The sequence below is a fragment of the Ctenopharyngodon idella genome, chromosome 3 (genome assembly GCF_019924925.1).
Source record: "Ctenopharyngodon idella isolate HZGC_01 chromosome 3, HZGC01, whole genome shotgun sequence".
NCBI lineage: Eukaryota > Metazoa > Chordata > Actinopteri > Cypriniformes > Xenocyprididae > Ctenopharyngodon > Ctenopharyngodon idella.
In genome coordinates this window covers 10,262,709-10,280,485 of record NC_067222.1, presented here as the reverse complement: position 1 = coordinate 10,280,485, position 17,777 = coordinate 10,262,709, and the positions used below count along the sequence as shown (strand labels likewise).

The window sequence follows — 17,777 nt, the reverse complement described above, 5'->3', positions numbered from 1 at the left end:
AATTTTTTTGAAAGTCTTCATTAAAAAGTGGGGAAATGCTTTTTTTTACCTGTGCAGTATCCTGGACACCAGAAATGTGGATTCACAAGTTCATAGACATAGTAATTTCCAGGACATGCTTTCACTCTGATGGGTTTTGATTTGTATTCACAGCTGCCCCTCATAGAAGCTCCTGTTTGGACCTCCCTGATCACCACTCCATCCTCTATCTGAGGGTGAGAACCGTTGAGCGACAGGCTCAGGAATGCATTACAGCTGTATGAACTAGCACAGGTCTCTGGCATTCTGATGTCCATTCCAAAGTAGAAAAGCCGGTACCAGCCATTCCAGGAGAAAGAGTCATCACATATTATTTCTCCACTTTCATTGTTGGCTCTCCAGGGACGATCAAAAGACTCATAATTGTAGCAGGGATCACTGCTGATGTTTTGGAAAGCAACTGTCATGGACAAAAGAGTTGTTTGTTAAAGGCTGGCGGTTGAGGTCACTAGTGGGCGTTCCCACTACTGGTTTCCTAGCAATGTTTGTGAATGACATTCACGGAGGTTACTCCATGTTGTAGACAACAAATTTTGCTGCTACAAACAAACATTTTGGAAGGAAAAGACTAAATATAAATGGAATCAATACATAAAATGCTTACTATTAAAGATGAACGAGAAACAGTGCTCGTTGTCATCACGGTTATTTATCTGCAGCAAAAGTGCAAATCCCAGTCTATCTGGGTTCATGAAACGAATGTAGCCAGAGACATATCATAAATTACAGGAAAGTCATTGACCACTGAATTTAGTTGTACGATTTGAGAAATTGTCATGGCAGATCGTGTTAGTGACAGGTGGGTGTCAAAACCAACCAAAAGAAAATCTGTTTTTTGGGCTGCATGCAACCTGCCAAAATTATTTCACCTGCAAATCACAGGCTGATAGGTCCTTAACAATCTGCTAGCGACATACCACTGCTTATTGTTTGCTGTTACATCAGCAGCCAATGTGCTCATTGCTCAACATTCAAATACAGGGCAGTATTTGCTGTAGCAATTACAGTGCACTTTCAGAAACCCTTCACCTTCCCGAGCTCCACCTGTATAGATCTGCTACGGCGGGGGTTATACATGTATGTTATATGTGGATCAGCAGCAGCATGTATTATGTGCTCACAGCAATGTCTGTGAAAGTATTGACAGTAGCAAGTCTCTGTACTTGCTCTGCAGCAGCAACATAGCAGATCTACTCCGCCGAGTGTTGTCATTATAGTTAAATCTGTACCTGCACAGTATGAAGGCTTGTAAATCGACAGATCTGGCTTGACAAGCTTATAGACGTAATAATCTCCAGGACATGCTTTAACTTGGATGGGTGCAGATCTGTAGCCTCCACACTGGTAAGAATCCATATAACTTCCAAAAACTTCACGGGTCACCACTCCATCCTCAAGGCTTGGATGAGAACCATTGAGATTCAGCCCAACATCACCGCCACATCCGATATAACTCACACACCACTCAGACATCTGGGCACTTTTTCCATTCAGATACAGCCGATACCAGCCACTCCATTCAACAGCACTGTCATTATGTCCATAGTACTGATATTGGTTTTGCAGTATGTCTCTCCAGTATTCATCAAGAGTGGTATAATTATAACATGGATCAGAGCCGGAAGGTGTAGCTTCTAAGAAAATAATGCCAAACAAACAAAAGAAATTTGTGTGGTGATATGTACTCATTCACAGAGGGAAATACAAGAGTAAGCATTGTTCACTGACACTGTGTCTGTATGAAAGAGGAGATGTTGGGATGGTGGAAAACTGAAATTAGTTAAGATAAACTGACTACACTAACAACCAAACGTATCTTTTATATCCCTCTCTCACTAATCTCCTGAACTGAGTGTTTTCTAGGAACTGTATTTATATTTGTGACAACATTCTCTTAAATTACTAAAGTGGTAAATTCACCAGATGTGTGCGGTTGGGGGATGTCGCATATGGTTTTGTTTTGGGGGGTTATCGCTGCGCTCCCTGCTCTTTGCTAGGCTGTAGGCATGGGCAGGGAGTTCTTGCCCAGAACTGAACCATTCTACCAGTCCAAACTGTATGGTAATTGTCAATCATCTTTGACAGTAGAGGTCCTGACAGACATTACTTTTTACTTTGAATGGACTACACTCATATGTAATAGTGGGATGAACAGAAAAATATTTGTTTTTAGTAAAATTGTCACCCGCACAGTAAGCTCCACAAAATATTGCACTGACAAACTCATAAACATAGTAATTAAAATTAGTCCATGTGGAACCACAGATTGACAGGTGACCACTCTGTTGAGCCACATTGGGATGTAAGTGCCACACATGTACTGATTAACACACCATTCAGGCATCTGAACACTCAAGCCATTAATGAAGAGTCGATACCAGCCATCCCAACTAGTCCAAATCAATATCAAGTGTCGACCCCTGCTACAACTACAACAGTCTGGATGAGCCTTGGAGAGCCAAAAACAATCCTTACGATAGTAACTGGTCACCGTGATTTTGCCAAGTAAGACATGTTCCTATTTTGTTGATCCAACATTCCAGTCTTAAAATTTAGTCTTAACACTATTCCTACCCCTAAACCTAATCCTACCCATAACTTATCCCTAAAATCAGAGGGTAAAGATAGGTGAATAATATTGATGTAGAAGCACCTAGACTTGGTTGCAAGCCTAAACTTGACATAAATGGTAAACTTGTCCCTCAAATCTGATTGGTTGATTGAAATGTTGTTCCAGGATCAACAAAGATGTTGATCCAGGAACATGTCTTTCTTGGCAAAATCATGGTGACCGATAGTAACTATAGAAGGTGTGATAACTTCCAGGGCTGGTACAGGCTGTTCTACAACGGTCAGAGTGTCCAGATGCCAGAATCCTGTGTTAATCAGTACATGTGTGGCACTTACATCCCAATGTGGTTCAACGGCTCTCATCCACAGCTGGAAGATGGAGTGGTCACCCGTCAGATCTGTGGTTCTGCATGGACTGGCTGCTGTAATTAAAAATCCCTCCCTATACAAGTCAAAGCCTGTCCAAGAAATTACTATGTTTATGAGTTTGTCAGTCCAATATTTTGTGGAGCTTACTGTGCAGGTGACAATTTTACTAATAAGTATTTCAATTATTTACCTTTCTGTTTTTCTAAAAATGTTTATTGATATGAGATAATGTGATTAAAACAAGGCGTTTTTCACTGAGGAACTTCATGAGTGCAAAATTGGACAGCTGGGATATGGCCAGGAACTATACTCTCATTCCGGCGTAATAATCAAGGAACTTTGCTGCCGTACCATGGGTGCAGCAGGCGCAATAATATTATTCAGTAATATTGTGTAATATCATTGCGCCTGCTGCACCCATGGTACGGCAGCAAAGTTCCTTGATTATTACGCCGGAATGAGAGTATAGTTCCTGGCCATATCGGCCTAGAAAATCGCAACTTTTCATTTTCCGCCGGAATGAGAGTATAGTTCCTGATATTACACATAATATTGTGTAATATCATTGCGCCTGCTGCACCCATGGTACGGCAGCAAAGTTCCTTGATTATTACGCCGGAATGAGAGTATAGTTCCTGGCCATATCGGCCTAGAAAATCGCAACTTTTAATTTTCCGTCAGTCTTAGTACACAATGTAACTACAGAAGAGTCAAGTTTTAAATAGGAAAAATATCGAAACTCTTTGGTCATTTTTGAGCGAGATGCTAACGGTCTAATCAGATTCAATGAACTATGCTAAGCTATGCTAAAAGTGGTACCGCCAGACCCGGAGATCGGCTGAATGGATTCGAAAACAGTAAAACCCAACTGTTTAACTGAAAAAATGAAAAATGAGCTTATTTTCAAAAAAAGTGGAGTGTTCCTTTAAGACACAAAAGGTGTGATTTTTAAATTGCAATGCAGGAGTTTAATTGCAATTTTTTTTAAAGTTTGGTTATTTTTAATATAGTAATTTATATATGTTATGAATAACAACTTACCCTGAGTGTTGCTGGATCCAGTGATTATAGCTGGACTTATAGTGGAAACTGGTTGTGAAATGGTGCTAACATCTGAAAAAAAAAAGGAAATTTAAGACATGACTGAAATAATTTTAAATAGTTTAAAAGACTGTCAAAAAGTGGTAAAAAAAAAAAAAAAAAATCATAGTACTTGTGCAGTATCCCTCACACCACACATCTGGTTTTACAAGTTCATAGACGTAGTAATTTCCTGGACATGCTTTCACTCTGATGGGTCTTGTTCTGTATTCACAGCAGCGAGTCCCATACGTCCCTCCACAGACCTCTCTGATCACCACTCCATCCTCTATCTGCGGGTGAGGACCATTGAGGTACAGAGTGATAACTGCGTTACAGCTGTCTGAACTAACACAGGTCTCTGGCATCTGGATGTTCATTCCATTGTAGAAAAACCGGTACCAGCCATTCCAGGAGAAAGTGCTATCACAAATGCGGCCTCCGCTTTCATTGTTGGCTCTCCAGGGGCGATCCAGAGATTCATAGTTGTAGCAGGGATCACTGCTGATGTTTTGAAAAGCAACTGTCATGGAGTTTGCAAAAGTACAGTTAAAACACTGCATTAACATTGAAGACAATTTAGAGTATTCTAAAACCTTTTAAGCATTGTTACTTTCATGATTTTGAGCAATTATATTCTAACCAGTAGTGTGCAGTCTGACTAAAATGAGGCAAGTATATCTGGCTGCAGCCAATAGAATGGGGCAGAACAACATCTTAGGTGGGACTACACATTTATGCTCCACAATATTACTACTTATTTTGGCTTGGTTGGTTTAGCTTGTCAGCTCTAAAGTGACAAAAACTGGGCAAATAATCAAGCATTTTATGACAAGATATGGACTTCAAATAGGCCCAAGAGGATTCTATTGCAATATTACCTTCATTCCTTCCTGGCAAACATTAAGCACCTACAGTAAGGATGCATTTGTAATATTAAATGGTTTGATTAAAATTGTGAGATTTCAAGCAATTAAGGGAGTTCTATGGTAATGATGAGTGGGAGTGATGAGCTACAGAATGATTAATGGACTGCACAGCACTGATTCTGACTGTTTACAACGTTTAAAAATGTTAAAGGAATAGATAATAGATAGAAAATGTACTCTTCATATTACATTTTTAAAAATTCACCTGCACAATACATTGGCTTGGGAATTGATGCGTTGGGTTTGACAAATTCATAGACATAATAATCTCCTGGACAGGCTTTGACTCGAATGGAGGTGGATTCGTAGCTGCCACATGAAGACGACGACCACAACCACCACCATGCATCAGTTCCCACAACTTTACGGGTCACCACTCCATCTTCAATACGTGGATGAGAACCATTAAGAGACAGTCCAGTTTCACCACCACAATGTGTAGTACTCACACACCACTCAGACATCTGAGCACTTTTTTCTCTTAGATACAGCCGATACCAGCCGCTCCATTCAACAAGTGTGTCATCATGTATAGGGTTGTAAAGGCTGTAATAGCTTGGCAGTATGTCTCTCCAGTACTCATCAAGAGAGGTATAATTATTGCATGGATCATAGCCGGAAGTTGTAGAACCTGATGTCAAATAAAACAACAAAAACAGTACAGTACAGGTAAACATCTGTCTGTATGAGAGAGAATATGTGTATTGAGGATGGGTTGGATAAACTACAAATGTATCATTTATACTATCACTTTATTATATGTACCATCATATGCTATATTCTAATTACTATTCATTTTCTAGAAACTGTATCTGTATTTGTTTCCTCCAAAGGTAAAACTAAGTTTAGCTTTATGTCAAAAATTATTTATTGCAGAATGTTTCTTAATTATAGGAGTATTGTTAGTATGACATAAACTTTTATATAGACCTCTAAAACCTAATGTGTCTTATACAAATTTGGGCCTGTTTCTCAAAACATATATAGGGCCCTATTTTAACGATCTAAGCGTATTGTCCAAATCCTCTTTTGCTAGTTTAACTATAGAAAAATGGTCAGTGAGCCCAGCGCATGGTCCAAAAGGGTTGTTCCTAGTCTCTTAATGAGTCATGGGTGTGTTTTTAGGGTAATGTGCAATAAACCAATCAGAGTGTCATCTCCCATTCCCTTTAAAAGCCATATGCACTGGCACCATGGCGGATTCGCTATTTACATTGCGGAATTTGCAAGCGGAAGACTGAACGCTTCTCCAGAGAGGAATTCACTTATTTTTAATATTTAAAAATGTTTGTGTGCTGCTGTGTGTGTAACGAGTGTACACACGTTGTGCACCCTCATATAGGCGCATATTACTAACGCGCCCTTTAAATAAAAAAATAAAAATAAAAAAACTGAGTCATTGACTTTAGACCAGGTTTTTGTTGGTCAATGGAGCAACAATGGAGTTTTCAGTTGCCTCAAAATAGCAACATGCCAACAATGCACCTGAACACACTTCGTTTTCAGACCAGCACGCCCATGGGCACACAAATGGTCGCGAGTGCATTTGCCATTTAAACAACGTGGCGCAGGATGTGAAAATGATAACTTTGTCGGGCTGAAACTAGCAAAAAACACTTGTGACGCGCCATTGCGCCGGGTGTATGATAGGGCCTGTAATTTATTACTTGTCAGTACTTTCAAAAGTAATTATTACTTTACTTATTACTTCCTTATAGCAGTAATTTGCTACACAACTAGTTAAATTTCATTAAACCCCAATGAAGAATCATTACTGCTATTCCTTTTCGAAATGGCGCGACCTTGTGCCATGATGACGACAAAGGTGGGGACTTGGGTGGGAACTGGATCCGCAGACCATAGATCTAATCTCCCTATTGTTGGCTTGATTGCTTCTGTTGCTCTCTTCATTTGTAAGTCGCATTAGCGTCTACTAAATGATTAAATGTAAATGTACTAACTCAGAGAAACATACTATTTCAACAGCATGATATTTTTATGCAATTTTCATGTGATTTGGTCTATTTTTAATAAGAATAAAGAATGTTTATATGGTAAATGCTAAGCAGGTGTAGCAATGAGCTTATTCTAAAATGCTACAAACAACATATTTCTGCCTCATCATATGACCAAACTCCACATTAGATTGCAATAGGAAGTTATTACAAACTGGTGACACCGCATGCATGTGCAAGTTGTGAACGTTACAAAAAAAATGAATCTAGGAATGGTTGGATTGTTGGATTTCAAATCAGTAGGGGTTGAGGCATCAAAATTATATTATTACAGAAATCTTATTAGTAAATAGTTACACTACTAGTTACAAAAAAGTAATATTATTGCTTCTTACTCATTTATCAGATATCTTTCTAGATAATACTGAAATTAAAAGTTGTGCTGATTTGTTTATTCTCGCTATGTTTTTAAAAGTACTAAAGCAACTTTGACTAAAAACATCTGCATTAAGCTTAAAATGTAAATGTTTATTGATAACAAACTAAAAACAAGGAATCTTTTTGAAACTCTCTTTTGAAACCCTGAAATATTTATCTTTAAAAGATGTAAATGATGTAATTTGCTTAAAATTTGATAACCATCATGTCTGCTATTATTTTTCTCTTTTTGGTTTTCAAGTCCTGCTCTGACCACCAGGGGAAGATTGTGTTACTGTTCTGCAGTCTATCAGAGATCCTCCCACATGTAACTCCACCCGTTTCACCTGTTTCCATTTCATCATTACCATCTTGCCTTCTTATTGTTCTGATCGTCAGATCATAGTGACAATCCTTGCCTTCGTATCGTTCTGATCGTTCCAGTCATACTAGTTTGCCCTTTCTTGTTTTTCATATTTGTTTGACATCAAGACATTCCTATTCAAGTCGTTATCTTTATCTGACATCTGAGACAGCATCTTTCAAAAAGCTTCTTCACTTCACTAATTTTCTCGTATGACATTTAATGGAAATCTGTTTCGAATTTGTAAAATAAATCTTTACAATAACAACATATTAAATCACAACTTTGACAAATGAAGTCATAATTAACAAAAAATGAAGCTGAAATTGTAATCGTAAATTTATTTAAAAAAAAAAAAAAAAAGAAATAAAATAAAATAACCCATTTTTGCTTTACTCAAGGCAAATCTTCTATACATTAGATGCAAATCCAAGAAGTTTACTTTGCTTCAGTGACTGACCTACACTACATTATCCCTTACAATATATTGCTGCTGGTCTGACGAGCATGGCACGCATTAAAACAATGATTTATGTCTTTATTATCTCTTAAAATGACAATGTGGGAAAGGCCATATTAGCAATTTCAGCTTTAATTTGATTGGTTAATTTGATCAGCACCCTTAATGTATATCAAACCGATATCCAAGAGGCTTTAATATAGCAGGTGTGAATTATTCCTACCACATTTTTAATAAAAAGCAAAAGATGGAAAGGGGAAAGATTAGATAAAGTGAAAAAACATTAGAAACATGTTTGTCTATGAATCATTTCAACTGTTAAATACACAAGCATAATGATTTAATACTGTCCGTTGGTTAAACTACCTGTAGATCCATTCCGATGTACATGACAAATTATAAAATACTCACAATTAATCAGCAGCATCAGCAGCGACACACACAGTGAGATCAGAAACCTCATTGTGAAAAACTCCTACACCTGCACACACACACATAATACCCTTACAAAAAAGTTTAAGTGTGCTAGTATACTTAAAAGTATAATGAAGTATTCTAAGTATACTTGGCTTGTAGTTCTTTGTTTTGATTGAGGAGACTATTAAATTACTTTTTTCACATAGATTTACATAATGTCTTACAAACTTACATGTTTGAGTTTATATACTAACAAGTCAGCTTTGGGGTGCAAAGTATGAAAATAATATATAAATAGTGAACTATAACTTAAGTATGATCTTAAGTCCACTTAAAGGGAATTTACAAGTATACTTGCATTATAAAACTACTAAACTAGTAGTTTACTAAGAGTTACTAAGTGCACTTTCATAAACTAAAACATGTGATGCAAGTATTTAAACTATCAGTATACCTATAAGTTCACTTGTAGTACAGTTGCAGTATAAAAGAAAACATAAAGTGTACTTAAAAGTATAGCCGTCTTTTATACACCAAAAAGTGGGCCAATTTATTCCCAAGCAGTATTGAAACAGTACACTTACAAGTATACTACTAGTACATTGATATTAATTTGCTTACTACATAAAGTATACTTAAAATATACTTTAAGTATACTTAATAAAATGAACTTAAAATATACTTTTGTGATGGATACACATATAGGTAGACATGAAATATGTCTTTTTTAATTATTTTGCTAGATTTTATTGTTTGTTTATGGTGCACATTTCTAAAAGCAAAGTTTTTTTTAAGTTTTATTTTAAAACTTTTAAAAAAGTAACATTCAGAGGTATTTATATAAAATTAATGTTCTACAAAATTATCACAGTCCATCAAAGCCAAAAACTGTGTGATTTGAGCCCAATGGGATGAAATGAAGAGAAATAAGTTTACCTGAGGTGAAATGCTTCTGCAGAGCAAATTCGGGGAGATTCAGAGTTCAGTGATGCTGAACTGAAGCTCTCACAATCTCAACAGCCTTTATTAATACTGTACCTGTGGGTGGACCGACAACGAAACCAACCACCAGTAATCTCTGAACATCTTAAACCAGTTTTCCATTTTCATGTGTACTTAAGATTTTCTTTGTTTAAAATGAAAGATAAACAAAACATAAATAAGGAGTAAAAATATGCACATTCCTTTATGTCTGACCGATCTAGATGTTTCACTATGTTAATTTGCCTCTCTAAATGTACAATACGTTTTGAGGTGACACTTTAGAATAAGGTTCAACTGGTTCAACAATAGTTAATACATTAGGCCTCAAGACAGCATTTGTTATTCAAACTTAATTTCTACATATTTTATACAATAAATTACCATTAATGTATTACGAACAATAGTATATATTTTTAAACTTTATTGTAAAGTGTTACCTATAGTTTTGATGTACACACATGCTGCGATACACATACATTTACTTATGTGTAAGTGTGCAAAGCTGTGTTGTTATTGCACTGAATCTGCATAAACCTTCCTAAACAAAAAAGCTTTGTACTGATATAAAGGATGGAATGGGGGGGGGGGGGGGGAAACTTAGTCCTCTGACCTACAGCATGATTTTCATCTTTTCATGTCAAGTTTACTAAGTCAAACTCGATAGTCAGCATTGTGATCATTTTTGTTCATTACCATGCTTGGGCCAATATAACTTTTAAAAAAAAACAGTCTAATTATCTAATTAATCTAATTAATAGTAGTCTAAGCTACTGTACAGTGCCTTGTGAAAGTATTCAGCTTTATTTTTTCACATTTTATTACATTTATTACATTTTATTACATTTATTACATTGCTAAACTACTTTACTTTTTTCACATCAGTCTACACTCCACACCCCATAATGACAAAGCAAAAAAAAAAAAAAAAAAAAGGTGTGCCACCTTTTTCAAGTGAAATAATTGCATTGCATAAGTTTTCATACCCCTTTATTTCTGCACATCTAAATTTCTTTAAATGCCTTTTCCATATCAATCTACACTCCACACGCATAAAGACAAAGCAAAAAAATAATTACATTGCATAAGTATTAATGCCCTTTTATGTGACACTTCAGCTCAGGATCATTCCAATTTCACCGAATCACCTTTGAGATGTTACTACGCTTTGAGTGGAAAAAGCCAAGAGTCAAACTGCCCAACTAAATGAAACAATGATCACCATAATGATGACCAAACATCTAAACCTCTGTTGATTCTCAAAAAGAACTTCACTAGAGGAAAAGCAGAAATAAAGTCAATCTGGTTAGTAATAAGTGAAACTGGTAATGCTGTTTGTGGAGTTGTTTAATCATCCTCTGCTGCAGTTGACACATTAACATTGATTTAACATCAATGTTTTGATGAAGTTTTGATGGTTGCTTGCTATCTGCTATCCCAGCCAGAGCCTGAACTTGAACCCAATTGAACATCTCTGGAGAAACCTTAAAATGTCTGTCCACCAATAGTCTCCGTCCAACCTGACAGAGCTTGAGAGGATCTGAAGAGAAGAATGGCAGAAAATCACCAATCTGCAAAGCTTGTTGCATCACACCTAAAAAGACTTGAGGCTGTAAAGGTTTTCAAGTACTGAGGTAAGGGTACGAATACTTAAGCAATGTAATTATTTCAGTTGTTCCTTTTCAATAAATCTGCAAAGTGGTCACATCTGTTGTTTTATTTGTCATTATGGGGTGTGGAGTATAGATCGGTGTGGGAAAAAAAAAAGTCATTTAAAGCTGTTTAACATAAATGAAGGGGTACGAATAATTTTGCAAGACAACAACATCAAAAAATTCTCTTAACAGCTTATTTATCATCTGTTATTTGACTAATTTTAAGTAGTCAAAATTAATCCACAATGACTGTTATAAAAAACAATAAAACGTGATCAATGAAAACGTGAGTTTGAAAAGGGTTCTAATTTATGCATATACATTACGTTTTCTTTTTTCCGTGTCAGTGTTTTTAGATTGTATGGCTGATTTAGATGTTTGGCTTTCTCTATAGTAAATTCTCTAATTCAAATGAGTTTATCTTATCACTATTTCAGAGCATGCTGGTGAACAATCGCATGCCACTCATTGCACATTTTAGTATGAGAAACTTTGCCTTTATCTTAAAAGCTCTGAACACTTGATATATATAAAATTAACCCATAATTCTAAATGTTTCCATGAATCACGGTAAAAAATATTGGGGGTTGTCCTCGCTAATGTGGTTTATTTAGGGGGTTACTCTCAGTGAAGCAAAAACCTCATTTAGAGATAGAGTTTTGTGCTGCGGAGGATGAAATATTCTCTAATTCTTGTTCTGTAACACATGAGTCTAAAGTAAATGGATGTACAATGAAAAATTAGAACTAAAGTATATCGTACACATTAATTGGTATATCATTACCATGACCACCTTTTTCAAACACCTGTTACACCTATTGAATATATTGGCTATATTACACCATGATATACATCTCAGACCATAGTGTCTTTCACATGTGTATCATATTAACCCTCACAGTCCAATAGTACGACAATCGCGCCTGCGTATCAGATTAAAATACACAACAGCTGCTCACGCTTTCAGAACAACTCATCCAGTGCAGCAACATTCTTCAAAACTGAAAGTAAAATAGCAAGACACTTCTCATGCATGTTATTGTATATCATCACTATGGAAAATAAGCGAAACTATCGCAAACGATAAAAATGATAACACTATAATCGATAGTCTTTCTCTCTTTCTTTCACTGTATCTTAAAAGAAAAACACTATGTTTTTTAAACACTAAAAACACAGACAATGAGGCCACCTTGCTAATTCATCAATGTTTATTTTATTTTTTTCCCTTAATCTTGTGAGTCAAATGATTGCATTTTAATTCCTCTATCACATATGCCTCATAATAAATGCCTTTAAGAAATATTAAACTCAATTTTTGAAGAAGGAAATCATATTAAAATAGTTTCTTTTCTACGATCACAATATCTTCTGTTTTGCTATTTCTCTGCGGAGTCTGAAATAAATACTTCCTTGAACTTCTACACAAGCATATTAATGTTTAATGTGTTATTAAACAACAATTAATTTATAACTGATATAGAAACGTAAAAACCACTGTGCGATCAGTGCCACATTCATTGGCATTAGACAATATGTGGAAGCACTGTCAGACCTGCGCTCGCTCCAATGTGGTCCAGAGTTACAAATCTACAGGAGAAGAAGATAAAATCCAGCTGTGTAAATCCCGGTTAAACATCACTGAACAAGCATGAAACATGAAGCAGTGCACAAAGTCTCCAGTAGAGGGCAGCCAGTGGTGCGTTATCATCATGTCTAGATGCAGATCCTTCATCTCATCTGGATACGGGACGTGTTCCCGGTTCCGGCTGACTTAATTTATGCAGCCTAACAATTTACATGATTTGAATTATGGAAGTCGATAATGTGTTATGTGTATGCCATGTTAAAGAGATGTGTTTTTAGTCTAGATTTAAACTGACAGAGTGTGTCTGCTTCCCTACCAATGCTAGGAAAGGTGTTCCAAAGTTTAGGTGCTAAATAGGAAAAAAAAACTTCGTTGCAGATAATGAACGCATAGATGTCTTTCCATTCTTCTTTGTATGCCCTATTTTCGCTCTCAACTCTCTTTGTGCCATTTTCTCTCACCAGAGCTTAAATGTTAACATCACTCTGCACACGATGTAATAGCGTACCTACAGCATGCAAACAATTTAAAAAAAAGCAGTTTAGTAGGTGATGATGCCAAGGAATAATTCTGAGTGTAAAAGTAGGCTAGGTCAAATAATTATTACAATAAGTTAGGCTCTACTGTGTAACAAGCAAATTAAAACAATACTCATTTATTATTCACAATATGGAAAAAATTTTTTGGCCCTATGCCAAACTTAATTGCCGACCCCTGGCTTAGTCTGTATAGGGTCTAACATACATGCTGTTGATTTTTGATGATTTAACAATTTTTGACTTGACTTCAGATTCTAGAGAGCATTTGATTGGACAGAAGATATGATGAGAAGCTAAAGTGTGATGAGACGTCATGAAAATCCATGATCCATTTCAGCGGAAGTGAGAGTAGTTTTGAACGCTTATATCTCCTAAATGCGAATTTTGTCATTGTTTTGGAACACACCAGCTTATTCATAACCTTAAGGCTAACATTCATACTAAAAGCTAAAAAACTTAAATTTTGATTTCAGGAGGACTTTAAACTAGTCTTAGACTAAAATGCATGGTTGAGCTTTTTTAACAGAAAGTAACTTGCACTGATATATCTTATATATTTTGCTATTGTATTGTGGAGTGATACTTTCATAAACTTTCATAAACATAAAGGCAAATGTTGGATCACAATAATTAGAAACAGGGTGTTCAACGCACCACTGTTTCCGTTTAAAAAACATTTTGTCAGGGCTGTATGCAGCCCTGGTGTAAAATACGTCTTTTTTGACATTGGTAAATGATTAACTTGTTGATCAACTTTTTGATCCACAAGTGGGGAAGAGTTTCAGAGGCAAAGATCTTACTTGTGAAGTGAGCTCAAAATAGCAGGTCCACTAAAAGTCCTCGGCTTCCTCTTTTGGTTGTTTTCCTTCAGTTTTGTGCGAGGTCAAGGCAAGTGTTGATGTTGTTCTTTATTTTCAGTGTCCTTTTCATTTACATTTTATTGACTTGAATGTAAATATTACTCATACAGTATTATATGAACTTCCTGTAACATTTAACTGACCTCATGTAGCTTTAGAGAGAGTTGAGCTTGTACTTCAGCGTGTGATATACATTAGACAGTAATGTCTTTGAGTAATGTTTGTTTCTGCCTCTCAGCATGTCTTTGAGAGGATATATGAAAACATAAAACTAGTTGTGAGAGCTTCATGTGCTGATGGTGAAAAAGTGAATTGCATGACAGGTTACACTGGCTTTTTTAAGACAGCTCAGGCAATGCTTCAAACCACTGTCAAACTACTAACCTCAGATAACAGTTTCATGTTAAAACTGAATTTCATTTCATTTAAAACACTTAAAATATTCCAAAGGGAAGCTGTACAGGATCTAGCACTATTGTTTTTAACCTGCACTTGTTTCTTTTATTTTATTTATTGATATTGTTGTTTTGTTTGTTTATCGATTTATTAATTGCAGTGGTTAGTTTGACCAACATTAAATGATGTCACTCTGATGTTGTTCTAATGCCCATCTTTCTTTTTCGGTCCACAAAAGGATCATTTTTGGCAGTGAATAGAGACCAGCATGAAGCTTTTAATATTATTATTATTATAAATTCCAAGTGTACTGGGGTTTACGATAGGGTTTGGTGAAAAATGTGTTATTTTATGTGTTATTTAATGAAAATCTTGATCTTGGCTGTTGGTTTATGATGGCTGAGCCTGCCAATTTTCTTGATTTTAAATGGATGGATTAAATTGGAAATGCCCTGACTGATTTCAACCAGTACCCAAAAGGAAAAAAACTACAGACAAATCATTTAAAATCAGTCTTATAAATATTTAAGAGAAATGAAATCAAAGCAATATAACTTGTGTAGTACAGCCCCAACAGTTACACAACCATTCAGAACAGGCAATGACAGGCATAACAGTTGTTGCAAAATTTCATCGTTTCATTGTATAAAACCAAAATTGTCTTACTTTCAGTGAAAATACAAACACCAACCCTGAGCTTGGTTCCTGTAATAACTCAGAAAAGTACATCTGTCATGTGTGTTATTGAGGATTTCTACCCCAAAGACCTCACTGTGCAGTGGGAAGTAAATGATATCAACTGCTTGAGACAATAAAACCTGGAGTACGAACTGAATGCTGAAGGTCTTTACACAGCATACAGTCTTTATAAAGTCAGCAGTGAGATGTGGAATGCAAATACTGAGTATACCTGTGTGGTCAACCACCAGGAAAAACTGATTAGTGTGAAGAAGAACTTTAAAGGTAAGTCATCTAATGTTGGTTTGCTCTCTCTCTCTCACTCTCACTTCTATAAATACAAATTGACACATGAAATCATATTTACTTTCTTTCTTTTTTCTACTTTCTAAACTCACACTGATGCTGAAGCCACCAATTGAGAGATAATTATTTGTCCATAATAAAGTTGTCTTGGAAGCTGTTGTTTCTGGAGATGAACTAAAGATGGTGCAAGAAGCTTCAGTGTCGTGCAAAGTGAAGAATGAACATGTAACCAGTGATATAGGAAATATAAACTTTTCTAAAGATATTTCAGAGTTTATACGAATCCACAACATCACAGTTGAAACAAAGAAATGGCTTATGTTTGATTTTTTTTAATGAATCTTTATGACTTTCTACAATTCAGATGGACGAAACCCAGTGTTGTCATTTACACACCTGATATTATCCACACAGACGCAGTCTCTCTGGTGTGTGAGGTCACCAGCCCTAAACTTGGCCATGTCTATATCATGTGGAAAGTGAACAAAGAGTCTTACATAAAGGGCTCAATCATCCATCGAAATAACTCCAGGTCTGTTCTCAGTATTCTGACAGTGTCGAAACAAGAGTATGAAGATCCCAGAACTACCATCACCTGTGCAGTCAAACATGCCAACATGGACAATATAGGATCTGCATTACAAGTTTCAACATCCCAAAGGAAACAGTCAGAATGTCCAGTGTGCAGTAAAGATTATTATTAATGAACAGCAACTCTCTCAAAAGATCATGAAGTTTATCTGTTGTTCACTTGTATGTTCACCAGTGCTTCTGTCCTCTTGTTCTCTTGCCAAACTATAAATCTTTGATGTTGTTTTTATGCCTTTTTTTTGTCTATATCTGTATCAATGTTCTGTAAGGGTCAAACATCAATGCCAGATAACAGCCGATATTATATGTTTAATTTGTTATTGCATGCAAATAAATATGGTTACACGAAAACATAGTCAACATAATATCATAGTGTGAAAAATCAATAGTTTTCAAGAGAAAAAAAAAAAGTATTGTGAATGTGATACTGTTAGCCTGTTCATGCACTCTAACATTTTCACATTCTGTTCACTAGATCTTATGATTTTGAATCCAGGGGCCGGTTGCATAAACTACTTAGACTAGTCTTAAAAGTTGAGACACTAATGTTTTTCTTGAAGAGTGGTCCTAATTTTTTAAAGTCCGTTACATAAAAAGGTAGATTGGTGTAATTTGAATTGGAAAAATAACATTGATAACCCCTTGGTTAACTGCAAGTTGGTCAAACTAGTTCTTAAGACACGGTCTTAATATAGTGACTAAGTTTATGTAACTGTCCCCAGAAATATTCATTTTGATTTGATTTTGTTGTCTTACAAAATTAAGCAATAAATCTTTGTTTGCATGATTGAGTTTGTGTGGTTCTTAATATCAGAAATCATCATATGGTTCATTTTCTGGTCCCTTTTTATCAGTGTTTAGAGAAAGAGAAATATTAGAGAAATATTCATTTCCAAAAGTGATAATCAAAGTAAATATCGAAATTTACATGCACAGATGTTTTGTAGTAAGGATGTGTGGTATTTTTCCATTAGTATATCAGCATTATACTGATAGTTGAAGGTCCTTGACAACAGTATCATAAAGGGAAGAATATGCACATTTTTATCAAGTGTATGGTGTAACCCACTAAAAATGAGTAACAGACGGTTGAACATTATTCTCCGACCTGGAAGTTCACATCACCCTGGAAGTTTACTTACCCCCTTCCCTAACAAGCACTTTAAAAGTGGGGTTCATAACACTGGTTCCTTCGACAAAAAGCCAGAGGATTTTTCTTTTAGCTTTTTGATGATTGAAGAAAATAAGCTCTTTGACCAACAAAAGTTAGACCAACACAACTTTTTATGAACTTTAAAGTCTAAATTTAATCGAAATGAAGTAATAACTAAACGTATGCTATAAACAAACTACACCACAGTCACATGACTTCAACTTCACCACCATTAAGCCTTCGGCAACTCTTTCGGTTTTTATTTAAAAACATTTCCCTGAAAGTTTGAATTAGAATAGTTTGCTAGAGCATTATCATAAACACAACAAGGCTGTAAAAGCGACTTGTGAGTAGATTTTGCTGTTAAGTGTGATGATGTTTAATGTCCTTGACAACCTCTGTAGTCCCATTTAGCCACTTGTTCGCAAC

The 17,777-nt window shown here is 35.8% G+C and overlaps 2 protein-coding genes and 1 pseudogene across 2 annotated transcripts; 1 reads left to right on the top strand and 2 right to left on the bottom strand.

The window, feature by feature from the left end:
- Window positions 1-20: 20 nt before the first annotated feature.
- On the bottom strand, window positions 21-2,424 carry LOC127510208 (uncharacterized). Its single transcript, XM_051889780.1, has 3 exons — window positions 2,418-2,424; window positions 1,269-1,670; window positions 21-439 (listed from the first exon to the last, which is right to left on the bottom strand). The coding sequence occupies exons 1-3, from the start codon at window positions 2,422-2,424 to the stop codon at window positions 21-23; spliced, it is 828 nt and encodes a 275-aa protein (XP_051745740.1).
- A 1,143-nt stretch (window positions 2,425-3,567) lies between these two features.
- LOC127510207 (uncharacterized) lies at window positions 3,568-6,800 on the bottom strand. The gene is made up of 4 exons (XM_051889779.1): window positions 6,791-6,800; window positions 5,194-5,619; window positions 4,193-4,582; window positions 3,568-4,092 (listed from the first exon to the last, which is right to left on the bottom strand). The coding sequence occupies exons 1-4, from the start codon at window positions 6,798-6,800 to the stop codon at window positions 3,905-3,907; spliced, it is 1,014 nt and encodes a 337-aa protein (XP_051745739.1). The 3' UTR covers window positions 3,568-3,904.
- A 5,972-nt stretch (window positions 6,801-12,772) lies between these two features.
- LOC127510206 (Ig heavy chain C region, secreted form-like) lies at window positions 12,773-16,308 on the top strand (annotated as a pseudogene).
- Window positions 16,309-17,777: the final 1,469 nt, after the last annotated feature.